At 43.5% G+C, this 16905-nt stretch overlaps 1 protein-coding gene across 2 annotated transcripts; it reads left to right on the plus strand.

Moving 5' to 3' along the window:
- The first annotated feature begins 682 nt into the window (after window positions 1-682).
- LOC117992088 (thioredoxin domain-containing protein 3 homolog) lies at window positions 683-16040 on the plus strand. Of its 2 annotated transcripts, XM_034979744.2 has the most exons (13): window positions 683-820; window positions 908-1011; window positions 1320-1391; window positions 1783-1935; window positions 2122-2320; window positions 2830-2997; window positions 3459-3604; window positions 4168-4299; window positions 4642-4710; window positions 10829-10975; window positions 12014-12139; window positions 14656-14753; window positions 15789-16040. In XM_034979744.2, the coding sequence occupies exons 1-13, from the start codon at window positions 721-723 to the stop codon at window positions 15961-15963; spliced, it is 1689 nt and encodes a 562-aa protein (XP_034835635.1). In that variant the 5' UTR covers window positions 683-720; the 3' UTR covers window positions 15964-16040. The 2 variants fall into 2 exon arrangements, with proteins under 2 accessions (XP_034835635.1, XP_034835637.1); XM_034979746.2 differs by lacking the exon at window positions 10829-10975.
- The last annotated feature ends 865 nt before the right edge of the window (window positions 16041-16905 follow it).

Consider the following 16905-nt stretch of genomic DNA (forward strand, 5'->3'; position numbering starts at 1 on the left):
CTAATATTATGAAATTGTGGAAGTGTGTCTGTTTGTTTGTCCATCTTTTACTGAACCATCCGTTTAACTTAACAGATTTGACGGTAGCTTGCACTCCGCAGACTCTACTTTTTATTCGGGAAAATCGAAATTTTTCCATGGGATTTAAAAAAGCCTATCCGTTTGATTGATTTAGATATTGTATTTAGTGCAGACATAGTTTGCATCCCGGGGAGGGATACCTATTACCTATAACCTACTGCTACTTTTTATCCCGGAAAATCAAAAAGTAAGTATTCCATAGAATTTAAAAACTTTTAACATCTAATTTTTTAATTTAGATTGATTATTTACCTATTAATTATTGTTAATTATTAAACGAACAGAGATACTTAATAAGTAGGTAGGTATTGTTATTTTGGATAGGAGGAATACTATTAGGTACCTACCTGTCCATTTGTCTGTCTGTCAGCAGGCTGTACCTATCTCATGAACCGTAACAGGTAGAAAATTGAAATTTTTATAGAGTGTATTTTCCATTGCCGCTTTGTTTGTAGAGTACAAACAAAGTTAGTTTTGCGGTTCGTTAACAAAACTGATTCTTACCGTTTTACTTCTTCTGTAGTAGGCACGGATAACGGAGCCCTTCGGCAAGCGAGTCTGACTCGCGCCTGGTCGGTTTTTTAGCTTGGCCATAGTGATTTTACCTTAAAACAATTTAATACTCACGTTATCTAAAAGATGTACCTAATGGCTAAAAAGAAAATAGAAGTATTCGTAGATATTAAAAATGAACAGCAGTTTGAGTGCGTGCTCAATCACAACCAAGACAGGCTGATTTGTAAGCAACTCGTATAGATCCCTTCTATAATAGGTATTAATGGAGTAATATTATGTAGGTACACTTACTTACCTACTGTTTCCTCAGGCGCAAATATATACAACTCCTTTGCCGGACCGTGTACAGCTCTTGATTACCTTTTTGTGAGGATAAAACTTGATTGGAGCGATGGGAACATTGTGCTGTTAAGGGTAAAGATACCTTTTTATTTTAACCTGGTTTTACTTCACCTATCTACTAGGTACCAAATGTACTCTGTGCTAGGTACTGTACTTTTTTTTTTAATTTTTCTGTGGAGATTGGCCGTTGTTGCCGAAATTCGGTCGAGAGGACTAGGAGGAGGCTAACTAGATTAATCATAAGAGCTACAAGTTAGCCTTCATGATATAAAGTAGATATTTTGAATTCTCGTGCTCGTGAGGCGTGCTCGGTTCGCCTAGCGTCTTGGAATCGTCCAAGCCTAGCGTAGACCCACCCTAACGAAAAATTTTTGTTCTAGGTGTTAATTGATGAAATTTACTCATTGAGCCGTTTCCACAACCGAAGTGAACCCGTATTTCTGTTTATTATGGTAAAAATATGCACTAAACTAACTTATGAGTATAACTAAGTATCTTTAGTATAAGTGCCTATCTATCGGTAAAAAAAAAACAAAATCGGATCATGTTTCCGGAGATTGCCCCACCGAGGCCCCTAGGCCTAGATCATCATCTAATAGTTGTAAGTACCTCAATAGGTATTCACTTTTATGCTGGCTAGGTACAATAAAATATTAGCCTAGCGATTGGTAAAGTACCTCTTTCTAGTATAAAAAAATGTCTTGTGTAGGTAAGTATGTGTTGTCTATTTTCGTCCACTTTTGTTCACTATTTTCGTTCACTTTGTGGGACTAACTATACATAAGATCAATCATAATTATAATAATACTTTCAAGCTTTTAAAAAATAGCTTTTTGGTTTCAGAATCGGAAAATAACTCGAATTTTCCGCGGAGTCGACAATATGGGATTCGCGCAGGCAGCGAAATACGAAATCGATTGTTTCAAGCAACTCAAAGAAGGTTCTCCGGTTGATAGAATAACCTACGATTTAGATGAGGCATCACCTGAAGAACTCGTTTGTTAAAAAATATTTATTTCGTAGATAATAGTTGACCTCCGGCTTCGCATGGTTTCGGTAAAAGTTTTTTTTTTTTACCGAGATTAACACGGATAGACATAAGTAAGTAGATCTATCAATTTCATAAGTTTAGATATTACTTAATCTAAAATTCGAAATGCAATTTTGAAACTAATTTCAAAGGAATGGTACAAAGAACGATTATTCGAGAAACAGCAAGAAGAAGCAAGAGCAGAGACGCGTAGAATGGAACGTCAAGCGGCACGGAAGCGACATAGATCAGAAATCATGATACCGCACTTACAGCATCTAAACTTCGTGTTGTATTGGCCTCACGCGATGCATGCTCATCCTGAACTGTATGAGAGATGGAACGTAAACAGTTAAGTGTTTAGAATAGTGCCGAGTAGACAAGGAACTAGGTAGCTAGAGCAGAGGGGCGTAGAATGAAACGTCAAGCAGCACGGAGGCGACATAGCTAGCCTTAGTATTAATACTGCATTTGCAACAGCTAAATTTCGTGTTATATTGGTCTCATACGATGCATGGTCATTCTGAACAGTATGAGATATGGGACGTGAACAGTTAAGTATTTAGAATAGTGTAGATAATAGTGTAGTGCTCCTGAGAGCGTATACTGCGCCCTCTGCTCGGGACATTCAGAGGGACGCGTGGACAACACCCCTTCTCTGCCAGGCAATTAGCCATGGCTGACAATATCCCATGAAGAGAAATTGTTAACCATGTTACCAGGGTACACCGGCCCAAGTGCTGCTCTTCCCCCGGAAGGGATCCGCAAGACTCGAACACACGGGGAGGATACCTGGCTGGTACCCCTACTCATTCGACCCTGCTCTAACTTCGTAGTGGATAAAAAGAAATGTGTTGTAGATATAATCATGGTGGGTCGCGAAGACATCCAGCTGACAAAGGAAACGGTGTTCGATGTCCTGTACGCCGGCGACGCGGAACTCAACGAGGCTTCCCTCCATATGCTGCTGTCTGCGCCGGCATTAGCTATATGCTTCCGATTGCTCGATACAGAGAAGCACTTTGTTTGTTAGTATACCCTTCTTAAAAGCGTAAAAAAAACTGTGATAGCCAAGTGCTTCTAGGACGTCCGCCTTGTAATCGGTTGCGGGTTCGATCGCACGCACCTCTAACTTTATGTGCGTTATAAGTTATTAAAAGTTTTGTAGTATTGCATGCCACAAAGTGGCAAACTGTTAGGACTATTAAAACTTAGTATAGCGCCTGAACATGTACACAGTTATCGCAATAAGATTTATTCTTGTTCTTAAAAATGTCACTTGCTTTAACGGTGACGGAAAACATCGCGAGGAAACCTGTATACCACCTGAAGTCTACCAATCCGCATATAACCAGCGTGGTAGACTATGGCCAAACCCTTCTCACTTTGAGAGGAGACCGCGGTGCTTTGTAGTGAGCTTGCGATGGGTAGAGATTATGTGACTGCTGTCAGTGGGAGAGGTTGTTAAGCTAAATTGTACCCATTTTAGCTCTAGTACGGAGAATCCTATACGAAGAGGTGGCACCAATAGATGAATCTCATGCGTTGAAGACTGCTTTTGACGCATACAAATCATACAGCCTTTCTAGAGACGAAATTCTGAAGAAACGTAGAGAAGATCGCTTAAGAAAGAAGGTTAACTTTTTTATATTGCTCTCTTTTTTTAAGATAAAAAGAATTAAAAAAATATATTCTACTCAATAAGCTCTAAACAATGATATCCTTCAAGCTCAAGGGTAAGATTTTTTTTAAATCTTACCTAATCCATACTAATATTATAAATGCGAAAGTCTGTCTGCTATCTTTTCACGGCCCCACAGCTTAACCGATAACCTTAAAATTATAGAATTCAAATGGGATTTTTGAAAAACCTAAATCGACGAAGTCGCGGGCACCATCTAGTCTAGTACTTAATAATTTATCACCCCTTTCCATCATGTTTTAAATAGTGACCATGTCTCGGGTTCATAATATTATGGATCACAAGTTCCGAAATTAACAATAAATAAATCTACCAACGCTAAGCATAATTTCATGGGCATATTTTTTTTGTATGGATATTGTTAAAAACCTGGAGAGTCACATAGGCTACTTTAAATTCAGGAAATTCCGGAAAATCAAAGGTTCGCGCGGGAGTTGAAAAATAAAAACCAGACGGATAAAGTCGCGATCATCAGCTAGTTTTTATTGCATTTCAGGAAGAAGTAGTTGAAAAGAGAGCGAGAAGACTGTCCGAAATGCAACGATTGGCTAGACAAGCTATCGAAGATGCTATTCAAGCCAAAAGAGCTGCAAAGGAACAACGCAAGCTTGAGTTGCTTAAAACTGGAGTAAGTTACCTACTTAGGGGAAAGACGTCCTAAGCTTGTCCTTAACGACCCCGTTGATCAATAATAATTATTTAATCATGACATATGCACCCTGTCTATCTTGTAGGGACAAATTCACCTCGTTACGGCGTCTTCGCCGGCGACGACAAGATTCTCGATTTCTAACATCATACGGACGGCGCGACGGCCTCGGGGGCTTACGGACGAATTGAATCGCACAATACCTCCGAAAAGTTAGAATTGTGTACCCCGGACTCCCGGAAAAGGAGGCTGACATCTTAATCACTAGGTTATCACCGCTTTAAAACATTAATAATATTTTGTATCTACTTCCCTTTGCAGAATTTATCGGCGCTAGAAAATTTAAAACAAGAACCCGATGACGATGAAGTGAATATCGCTGTACCAGATGTCAGTAATTTGCGAAATGTGTAAAATTCATACTTACTTTAATATCCATATTAATCCATCCTAATCCATACTTTGACCATACATGCGAAATTGCGTCTGTCTGTTTGCTAGTTTTTCACGGCCCATACGTTCAACTGATTTTGTTGAAATTTGGCATAGAATTAGTTCATATCCCGACATGCCCTTTTCATCCCGAAAAATCAAAGAGAGGCCATGAGATCACTAATTAAAGTCTAAATATCGTGGGCATCATCTATTTGGTACAGATAATAGGTATAGCTTGGCATTCCACAGATGTTTGTGTGTTGTTTCGGATTGACTATGCTGCGTAGGCCCTATTGGCCGCTACAGCGTCACCGGGGGGGTTGGCGAGCGCGAAGCTCCGCCTGGGGGTGAGCCCTAGGGCTCGAAGAAATAATTCGAGAGGTCGGGGGGCAACGTCCTCCTAAGGGCGCCTCCTGTGAGGCTCGGACCACGGCTTAGGATGACGTTGGGATGGGTGGAGTTGTCGGTTTTGTTGGTTAGTCCGTACGCCCCCGAGGCCGTGGCGTGAGCCCACGTCCGGGTGACGTTAGAAATCGGGGACCTCGTCTTCGCCGGCGAAGACGCTGTGATGAGGTTGAATTGTGTATCCCTACGAGATAGGGTGCATTGTCGGTCATGATTTGATCGTCGGGGTCGTTAAGGACGTGCTTAGGGCGTCTTTTATCTGGGGGGTCGTTTCGGTCAGGGGTGTAAGTCGCTGCCTCAACTATTAGGGGGTTGGGGTGTCTAATGGCTTTCTCAAATAATTTTTGGAAAGCTGTTTAAAGTAATGAGCTATTGTCGGGAGTTGGAGGTCTCTATGGAGGTCCACGTTGCGCATGTACCACGGGGAGCCAGTGGCCGTACGCATAAACTTATTCTGTAGGACTTGGAGAGGTTTGAGAGAGGAGGGCGGCAGGTGTGCAAATGCAACACAGGCATAAGACATTATTGGGCGGATGCACGTTTTGTATAGCGTGACTTTATGTCGAAGTGACATTTTGCTCTTTGCGCAAATCATGGGGTAAAGACGGGAGAGCACATACGCTGCGTTCTTGCGGACTCTACGAATGTGCGCGGCGAAGCTCATCTTGTCATCAAAGGTTACACCCAAGTACTTGGTATTAGTTTGCCAGGGAATGGGGCGGTCGTAAAGAGTTATTTCAGTCTGTCGAAGTTTGTATTGTGATTTCCTTTTGGACTTTTGAAAGAGCACTGCTGCGCTTTTCTCCGGGTTAACCTCTATCCTCCAAAGGCGGAACCAGTGGCCTAGGCTACTGACTGCCTTTTGGAGTCGAGCTTTAACGTTCCGGTAGTTTAAGTCGGAGCTGTATAGAGCGGTGTCATCCGCGAACTGGGCTATATGAACATGAGGGGATCTGGGAATGTCGCTGGTGTACAGCGCGTACAAAAGTGGCGAGAGCAGGGAGCCCTGAGGGACTCCTGCTCGAAGAGGTCTTGGGGAGGATAGGGTTCCATCCAGACGGTAGCGGAAAGTTCGATTGGTGAGAAATTCTCGTAGTAAACGTACGAGTCTTTCGGGCACGCCTAGATGGTAAAGCTTGTAGATCAAGCCGGCGTGCCACACCTTGTCGAAGGCTTTGGCTACATCGAAGAAGAGGGCTCCCGTTGGGATACCTCTCGTTTTGAATCGGTTGAAACCGAGAAGGATGTGCTCCGTGAGGCGGTGCACTTGATGAACACATGAGTGTCTGGTTCGAAAGCCAAATTGCTCGTCGTTGAGGAGGTTTTTCTCCTCTACGACGGACCTAAGTCTGTTAAGGATGACTTTCTCATACACCTTGCCAAGGGTGTTGAGCAAACTAATGGGGCGGTAGCTAGTAGGGAGGTTCCTAGGTTTCCCTGGCTTGGGGATGCCTATAACGGTAGCTTCTTTCCACCTGTCGGGGAAGGAGCATCCCGCCATGAGGGTGTTGAAAATGACAACCAGGAGGTTGATTAATACGTCGGGGAGTAACTTTAGAGTTTTGTTATTAATAGAGTCGGGGCCTGGGGCTTTTTTGGCGTGAAATTCTTTGATAATTTGACAAACTTCGCCGCTATTCGTCGGGAGGATTGGATCGCCACCTGGGGCGGAAGAGAAGATAGATGCTAGTTTGTTTTCGACTAGTTCTATATGGGACTTGTCTACAGAGATGGTGCTCGGGGAGCATTGGGCTTCTAAGCTATCGGCCAAGCATTCGGCCTTATCGACATCTTCAAAGGCGGGCGGTTGATTGGGACGTAAAAGCGGAGGAGTGGCCGAGACAGGGTCGGCTTTGAGAGCTCTCGCCAGGCTGTAGTAGGCTACATGCGATGGCTTGAGCTCACTCAGCTTCCTGTCCCATTGTTCGTCGCGGAGTTCGGCAAGGCGAGCCTTTACCTCCCTCTGGGCTCTCCAGAGTTCTCTCCGGTTGTCGGCGTTAGGACATGCGTCATGGGCTCTACGTTTAGCGTTTTTGATGGTGATGAGCTCTCTGGCGTCGTCCGGCAACTGTCGACGGGTGAAACCGTTCGGCATCTGTCGGGAGCAGGCGCTTAGAGCATCGCGGATATGATTAGTAAGGTGCAGTGAGGCTGCATGCGCTTCATCTAGACTACCTATAATGTCAGGAATTTGAGAGATGTGCACTGAGTCTATAGACTTAAGATGCTCTGAGAGCTTCTTGAAATCAATGACTGTTTTGGTCGGGGGGGCCGCGGTGGGCGGGGGTCCTAGCCGCATTAGGACGGGACGGTGGTCTGAACCTAGCTCGGACAGCACCTCCAAAGGACTCACCTGAAGGGCGATGTTCTTTAGAAGAGCTATATCGAGTATGTCCGGTCTGTCTGTTGAATTGTCGGTCATTGGGTAACGAGTCGGTGTGTCAGGGGCTATAACTATGAAGTTAAGATCGGGGCGGTGCGTCAGTCTTTCGAGTTGGCGTCCTCGTGAGTTCGGGGAGCGGCAATTCCAACTTTGATGTTTGGCGTTAAGGTCTCCGGCCACGATAACGGAGTCTCCTAATGAGAGAAGTGCGCGGATGTCACTTTCTAACAGATCTTTCGAGGGAGAGAGATAAACGGATGCTAGTATGACCGACGGATGGCCAGTCATACTCACCTGACATATGGAAGCTTCCATGTTGGTTAGTTGTGGAGGATCGAGAGGAGTGCAGTGAAGAGCCCTTCTGTAGTATATGGCAGTGCCACCCTTAGCAGTGGCCCTGTCGTTTCTGACTATATTAAAATTAGCAATTCTGGGATTACTTCTACTAGGTTTCAAGAAGGACTCTTGCACTAGAAGAATGTCGGTTTGATGTGCACATACAAATTCGCGGACTTCGTCCATTTGGTCGATAAGGCCGTTCGCGTTGTAGAACGCGACTACTAAGGAGTGGGGTTTTAATCTACCTTTGGTCGTACTATCCATTATGGGTTGCTTTAAGGTTATTAATGGAGATGAGCAGACCCAAGTGTTGGGTAATAGCTAATTTGGGATCCTTCCTGAAGGTCCGGGCGAAAACTTCCATCTCCACTATATCAATAGAGGCGAGGACAGTTTCGATTAAGTGGAGATTATCCGCAGCGTTAGTCGCCGCGGATGAATGGAGAGAAGGCTCTGCTTGGGGCTGGGGCGTAGGCGCGGAAGCCTTTACCGGAGCTGATTGGGCGGGCTTGGCCGGGGCTGGTTGGGCGGGCTTTGGCGCAGGAGGGTTAGCCCTGGGAAGGGGTTTTTCCCATGCGTTGGTGGCCGGAGCCGGCGCAGGGACAAATTTCTGGGCGGGTTGGGGAGCTGCAGCAGGTTTGCGGCCGGCCGGTTTGACCCTTCGCTTTTGCTCCTTGGGGGCTTTAGGGCATCCGCGATAATTCGCGGTGTGCCCTTGAGACCTGCAAAGAACACAGCTCGGGGGTTCCTCGGTAGGTTGCTTCCTGGGGCAGTCGGAGGTGCCGTGGTCCCCTAGGCACTTAACGCACCTGGGGTGGGCGAAACAATTCCTTGCGGAATGGCCGTACATCTGGCAGCGATGGCACTGGCCCATCCTGCCGCGGTTACGGGGGGGCTCTATTTTAAGACCCGTGAGGCGACACACCGATGTGATGTTATGGATTTTCTTACCCGCGGGGGTAAGTTCGAGGGTTACGAGCACCATCTCGTAGGGGGCTTTGGTTCTAGGATGGTACATCCTGTGAACCTCTAGTACTGGCAGCTCCTGGGAAAGGAGGTCTGTCTTTATGTGGTCGGTGTTCAGCTCCTTCGGAAGGCCGCGAATGACTACGCGTAAAACGCGTTCGTCGGGAAGAGCGTAGGTGTGGAACCCTACATTCTCTTGACGGAGAGTCTTGGTGAGAAGGCGATGGTCGCCTGAAGTTGGGCATTGAACTTTGATGCCCACTGCGGTCGAGCGGGCACTCGTGAAGGAGATACCCTGCTGGTCTAAAAGTGGCAGGATACGCTGCCAGCTCAGTTTCTCTCTAATGAAGAGAGGAGGGACTTTTTCCCTTGGCGGTTCCTCCATGGGGGAGTCTTCAGACTCCTCCTCGGAGGTCGCTTGGGAGGTCGTGGGTTGGTTACCGGGCCCTGAAGGGGCTGCAACGCCCACCTTTTTAGGTGGGTTTGCGTGCGACTTTGAGGCCTTCAGCTTTCGCTTCTGGGCCTTCGTCTGCACCGTCATGAATTCCTCTGTTTCAGAGGAGGCTGGGGACGTTTCGGAGTGAGGCTCCTTGGTCGGGATCGGTTTTTGGGCTGAAGGCCCGGCTGGGGTTTTGGAGTGAGGCTCCTTAGTGTCGGTCGGTGTCACGGTCGGGGTGTCGTCCTCCATGGCCGTGGCCGAGGGAGGAGATGCCGGGGGACGGTCGTAGCGCGTAGGCGTCCGACTCGCATGTACCTTAAATTTCTTAAGGTAGTTGGGGTCTCGGGTCGCGAGGTCGGCGATGAGAGCACTCATGTCGACGTCTTGGTAAAATGTCTGGGGGAACTCCGGGCCCTGATGGGGCCCAGGAGCGGGTTGGTCGGGGTGGTTGGGGCCCATAGTGGACCCGGTGGCGCTAAAGGTCCTCCCTGCCAAGGCAGGGAGGTGGGTACCTACGGTGTGGCCCTAATGTGAGTCCCCGCCCTTGGGTGACGGGGGTGTGAACCTATGCTGCGCTTAGACTAGTGTACTCACGGAACCTGGGCTCTAGAACTACACTACACTATACACAACGCAGGAACAATCGAAGCACTGGCAATCCAGGGCACTTGCACTGACACAGGGCGAACTCGCGCGAGAGTCGGAGCGGTACCGAGAGGTAGAGCGCATGAGCGAACGTCCGCACGGGGCGGAGGCCGAGCACGGAATATGATTCCACAGATGGATAAAAGTTACTTTTTAACCCGGAAAATAAAAAAAAGATCTAAACGGGATTTTTAAATAACCTACACGCACGTGGATGAAGTACTCGGCATTATCATCATCATCATCAACCCATCGTTAGCTCACTATACTGAGGCACTACTATCCTTGTCATTCTGAGAGGAGATCGGTACCTCTCAGAAAGAAAATGGTTTGGTCATAGTCCACGCTGGCCAAGTACGGATTGCAGATATGATTGCCATTTATATCTAGTTATAAATAAAATTTACGCCTTTTTAGGGTTCCGTACCTCAAAAGGAACAAGGGAAACCTTACAGGAAAGGATCACTTTGTTGTCTGTCTGTCTGTGCATCTGTCTGTCTGTCAAGATACCTACAGGGTACTTCCCGTTGACCTAGAATCATGAAATTTGGCAGGAAGGTAGGTCTAATAGCAGACATGAGGGGAAAATTTGTGGTTAGGTACATCACAAAACAAAAATGTATTCATGAACAAATATTACTATTTTCAACTTTCAAAGTAAGGTTAATATACCAAGTGGGGTATAATATCAAAGGGCTTTACTTGTACATTCAAAAACAGATTTTTATTTATTTTAAGGCATAATCGTTTCTGATTTATTGTGCAAAGTGTCGATAAAATACGATTGTAATACGGAATCCTCAGTGTGCGAGTCTGACTCGCACTTGGCCGTTTTTTTTCAATAGTAGCCTACTATCATTGAAAAAAACAAGTAATAAAGTGTTTTTGTTCTTTAGGCGTTGTCTGACCTCGAAGAGGAAGAACATAGTGAAAAAGAGGACGAAAACGAGTACTTCCCGCCGCCAGGTCTCCTGATACCAGGGTTCTACTCTCCACCGAATGATATAGCGAAAACTAACGGCCTAGCTATTTTATTTCCTAAAGTAGGTACCTACTAGAACTAGGAAGCAATCCGCCCCGGCTTCGCACGGGTAGCTTATTACAATTTTTGTAGGGGTCTCTAATTTTTTTGATTTTTTTTTTTAATTCAGTTACAAGTTAGCCCTTGACTGCAATCTCACCTGATGGTAAGTGATGATGCAGTCTAAGATGATAGCTGGCTAACCTGAAAGGCATATGGCAGTTTTTATTAAACCCGTACCACTTTCGTTTCTACACGGCATCGTACCGGAACGCTAAATCGCTTGGCGGCACGGCTTTGCCGGTAGGGTGGTAACTAGCTACGGCCGAAGCCTCCCACCAGACCAGACCAGAAATTTAGAAATTATAAAATTCCAAACCCTTGCCAGGAATCGAACCCGGGACCTCCCACTAATAACCACAGCGCTCACGACTGCGCCAGGGAGGTCGTCAATAAAATACATCTGATCTCACTATTGTAGCTCTACTGGTGAAAGTATTTTCAAAATCGGTACAATAATTCCAGAGATTACTTCCTCCAAACAAGCTTACAAACTTTACCTCTTTATAATATTGGTAGATTAGCTGATATCCGTGACATCGTCCTCGTGGATTTAGGTATTGAAAGTCCCGCAGGAAGCCTTTGATTTTCCAGGAAAAGTAGTCTATCTGCCGTACTCAGAGTCGCTTAATCGTCACTTAAGTTTAGTTACAACGAGACAGAGCTATATCTCTCACATAAATCTGTGCGGCGGTTAGTCACTGTGTAGGTCTTTAATACTGCACCCATGCAAAAAATTACATCAATCCGTTGTTCCGTGGCGACGTGATTGAAGAACAAATCAACAAACCAATAGACCAACAAACATTCGCATTTAAGTTTAAGTTAATGGGCGATTATTATCGCCGTCTTTTTCGTACCTTCATATCTTTAGGCCATACACAAATTAACCTAATAAAAACTGTAATGCTTACGCACAACAGACGGAAACGTTTAAGTGCGGAAACCAGCCCAGAGCGAAGAAGAACTATAATGCTTACGATCAAAATTAATATTTTAGTTAGTTTTGGAGAACGTAACCCCGGAACCCGAGTTTCTGCCGCCGCACGTGCTAGTTATGATGAATATCGAGAAAAGGTATAAAGCCATTGCAGCTATGTCTAAGTACAACAAGGAAATTATACACGTTAGTAACATAGTTACATTAAATATATTAAAAAGTATTTTAGTAACATATTAATATACTAACTTATGCCCGCGACTTCGTCCACGTGGACTACACTTTTATCCCCCTTAGGGGTTGATTTTCCAAAAACTCTGTCTAAGGGGATGTCTACGTCATGAAAGCTATCTGCGTGCCAAAGGGGAATGCCAGGCGTCCATATTTGGCCCTTAGGTGCCCACATTTGAAACTACATAATATATAGAATCAACAGTAGGTATATAATATAGCAATTAATTGGTAAAAATATGGATTTAAAAAAAGAGAGGGTTTCAATGTTACAAATTATTTTTATTCTTTATTTTCCATAGGATAAATTTTCAAATTGCACAAACGCATCATATAGTAAGATTTTTTTTCCACTTGATAAATGGTTTTTAATGTATGTATCATACATAAGTATTAAAATTTTTGGGGAAATATTATATTACACACTTTCGCATTTATAATATTATTGGATAAATTAGATGGATATGGTGTTGCAAGAAGAGCTTATGAATGGATAGAGTCGTATTGAATGGACTGAAAATGTGCGCTGGGATTGCTAGAATGAAAAATAATACCAAAGGGTGTACGAATCTCAACTGGAATGTGATAAGCGGGGGGTACCTCAGAGTGTATGGTATGTGTGGTGTATTAGAATCCTTCCGTTTGAACTGACTTCAAAAACGGAGGAGGTTTTAAATTCGCCGGAATATTTGTTTTCTTTTTGTAACTTGTATTGGTGACATTACGATAGCGACCATTGTTCGTTGTGTATTGTTTGCAGATGATAGAATAATGTTGAAGGAACGTAGGAATGGGAATTGAATGGCACTTTGGAGGATAATTAATTGAATTAGTAATAATGACTTGGAAGTGCGCTTAAATAAAACTAAAATGATGCAGTTCATGATCATGCGACGATGGAGAGGGTTGATGAGTTAAAGTTTTTGGGAATAATTTGCGACAAGAACTCTAATTTGAGGGTGCACATTAGGTGGTGTGCTGAATTGGACGAATTTGTGTATGCGTGGGGTCCTTCCACTGTGATGTATGAGCATAGAGGATATGGGCGTATTTATTAGGAGATGTCAAATATTTCCAACGAGATTATGAGGTAAGGATGAGTGGGTCGGTTGGATGCACGCACGAGCTATGCATTTCAGAATGTCACAGTGGTACATGCATTAAAAGCGTTTGCGCTATGGCTGTAAAAAAAAATGAACAATAAGCTGCCGATTGACCTCAAAAGGATGAGTTTGGATGTGTATAAGGAAAAGCTTAGTGAATTGCTTTTGGAAAAGTGCTATTGCGACGTTAAAGAATATTTGATTTATAAAAATGGGTTGTCTAAACGGCGAGGTGGCCATTTAGATGATAAACGGCGAGGTGGCTGTTTTGAAAAAAAAGGGGGTTATCTAAAAGGCGAGGTGGCCATTTAGATGATAAACGGCGAGGTGGCTGTTTTGAAAAAAGGGAGTTGTCTAAAGGCGAGGTGGCCATTAGAGATAAACGGCGAGGTGGCTGTTCCGATAATGGATGGACGGCGGCGTGGCCGTTTCAGCTGAGGGGAGTTAGCTTGGTGTATAGTGTGGTGGGTATTTGGAACAGGTGATAGGATCAGTAGCGGGGTACTGCTGGAGTTCGGGTTTTATGAGACATAATTATGAGCGGTGAGTCTATTATGGCAAATGGTGCAGTGTGTTTTAGAAGTTGCTACTATGGATAAAGTTGGGCTATGCTTTGGTTGTGTCATGCTTGTTTTATTTGTAATGGTTGTGATATGCATGCTTTAGAATATGTGGTTTGTGCTTGTGCTGATTGTCAGGATGAACGAGCGGATGTTCTGACGTTTATAAAATGTTTGTGCTTGATACATACTAGCGCCCGAGGACGGTCGCATGTCAGAATGGCCGTATTGGAGGGTCGATATTGAAAGAGTTCTTACTGTCTGTAGACACCGTGTATATATATTTTTTTTTAATTAAATTAACTAACGGCTACTTACACTAATACATTTAAAAAAAAACTTAATTCTGAAAATATTACTTACTAAATGTCGTCGCCAATTATAAGTTAATACAACATTTACAAACATATGTGACAAAATAAAAATACAAACATCAATAAGATTACAGATAATACTTCCTACTCAAGACTTCCAATATGCAAAGATCTGAGAATAGAATAATAGAGAGATAGAGAGAGATTTAGATCTTTTATCATCTGATAATATGGGTAGTGATTAAGTAGGTACACTATCCATACTAATATTATAAATGCGAAAGTGTGTCTGTCTGTCTGTCTGCTAGCTTTTCACGGCTCAACCGTTCATCCGATTTTGATGAAATTTGGTACAGGGTTATAGCTTATATCCCGGGAAAGGACATAGGCTACTTTTTATCCCGGAAAATTAAAGAGTTCCCACGGGATTTTAAAAACTTAAATCCACGCGGACGAAGTCGCGGGCATCAGCTAGTATAAAATATTGTTTTCAGATGGGTATTTTCAAAGCAACCTGCCCATTCGACGCGTTTCATATCGCGTACAGCGTTAAACAGTTCGATGATATGCAGAAAAACAAAACTTATAAACTGTATGTGGATATGTATCTTTATATTTAAGAGAAACCATGAATCCATACTTAATAATATTATCAATGCGAAAGTGTGTCTGTCCATCTATATTCGTCTGCTAGATTTTCACGGCCCGACAGTTTAACCAATTTTGATGTTAGCTTATATCCCGGGGACGGACATAGGCTACTTTTTATCCCAGAAAAGAAAAGAGTTCCAAGGGATCCAATCCACGATCCACGATAACCACGAGGGATTAAATCCACGTGGATGTTTGTATAGTCGCGTCGCGGGCATCAACTTGTGAATAATAAAGCTTACTGTCAAAGTCTCAAGTTTCTCCAGGCGTTGCAAATTAGACTGTAGTGATGGGCGATTGTTGCAAAAATAAAATCGAATGAATCGAACAATCACACAATCGAACAATCGATTGTTAAATTTACGAATGCGTAGCACAAAATATGGTCTGGATACGAATAAATCGAAAATCTAAATCAATTGCTCAATTTCATTCAATTTTCGATTCATTCGTCCCAGAACCGCGTGCTATACCTATGTCACAGTAATTGAACACTCATAACAATCGATTGTTTCGTTTGTTATCGAATAATAACAACAATAGAATACTTCCATTGGTACTCGAATGTATCACCCATCGCTATTAGACTGCGTTGAAAAATCAGTCAGTTATTCAGAACAAGTTTATTTAGGTATAATACATAGCACGCGACAGGTCGAGATGGCAATCGGGGTGGGGACGCCCCAGACAGCTCCCGGCTGATGTGCGGGTGTGCAGGGAGTCCCCCTACCTTATACCCCTATTGCTATAAATCCCGCAAATTGCTATTGTGCTGGAACCATGTCTCATTAACATCGAAATGACGTCATTTTGACGTCATTTGACGTATATTTAAGTAAAAATAATAATATACCATCAGCTCGAAGCTTCAGTCTACGGCCATGCGCATTAGCAATTTGCGAGACTTATATCACGACCGGACGGGTACTATACCTAGTATCTATGTATAGAAGACTATTGATGATTTTTTTTTCAGGGATAAATTAAGGTTAGCGTTTATGTTATCTATAAAGTGTGACCTGGCTCTATTGGAACTGGTGGACCTCGGACCTGTGTACGTCAGTCGAGACTCCGTCGCGGGCGAAGACGAGTGCGCAGCCTTGTTCAGCTTCGACTATGCCGATCACTATCCAGAGTTTGAAGACTTTTAATGTTAAAAGAATCCTTTCAAGTGCGAGTCAGTCTCGCACACGAGGGGTTCCGTACCATCGTTTAAGAAATAACACTTTTTTTGTGATGTAACCACAATTTCACTGTTTTCGGATTTTGCCTTTTACTTGTGCTATAACTGCTATAATAAGACATTGCTACCTGCCAAATTTTATGATTCTAGGTCAACGGGAAGTAGGTTTTGATTCCGTTTGACGGGTCTTGATCTAGTGCTCTAATTTTTAATGAGTCTGTAGATTTAGGATGCTTTCCAGATCTTATGAAATGTAGTAAACTAATTCCTCTTTTTAAATCGGGCAGTAAAAATGACCCAAACAATTACAGGCCAATATCAATTTTGCCGACTTTTAGCAAGATATTTGAAAAAATTATGCTCAACCAACTGCCCCGACACTTTAATCTGAATAAATTACTTCACTCTGAGCAGTACGGTTTTACTAAGGGTCGATCAACAATTGATGCGGGCGCAATGCTTTTAAAGCATATATTCGATGCGTGGGAGAACTCACAGAATGCCATTGGAATTTTCTGTGATTTGTCTAAAGCGTTCGATTGCGTTGAGCACGAGACTCTTCTAACTAAATTGAGCCACTATGGAATTAAAAACACTGCGCTTAGCCTCATTGCGTCTTATCTGAGTGACCGTATACAAACCGTATGTGTAAATGATGTGAAGTCATCCGGATCACCCTCACTAATGGGCGTTCCTCAAGGCTCTATACTAGGTCCCTTCATGTTCTTGGTATATATAAACGATTTACCATATTTCGTTCATGATACTTGCAATATTGTGCTATTTGCAGATGATACGTCCCTAATTTTTAAAATCGATAGAAATAAAAACAATTTTGACGATGTAAATAATGCCATATCGCGGGTCACACATTGGTTTACTGTCAACAATTTACTTTTAAATGCAAAGA

This window comes from Maniola hyperantus, chromosome 20 (assembly GCF_902806685.2).
Source record: "Maniola hyperantus chromosome 20, iAphHyp1.2, whole genome shotgun sequence".
NCBI classification, from domain to species: Eukaryota; Metazoa; Arthropoda; class Insecta; order Lepidoptera; family Nymphalidae; genus Maniola; species Maniola hyperantus.

What these genes read in the sequence shown, in the direction of transcription:
- LOC117992088 (XM_034979744.2), top strand. Translation starts at nt 721, where the DNA reads ATGTACCTAATGGCTAAAAAGAAAATAGAAGTATTCGTAGATATTAAA. An exon ending in TGAATATCGCTGTACCAGAT is followed by an intron (nt 4,711 to 10,828) that starts GTCAGTAATTTG and finishes TTTGTTCTTTAG; the next exon opens with GCGTTGTCTGACCTCGAAGA. An exon ending in ACAACAAGGAAATTATACAC is followed by an intron (nt 12,140 to 14,655) that starts GTTAGTAACATA and finishes TATTGTTTTCAG; the next exon opens with ATGGGTATTTTCAAAGCAAC.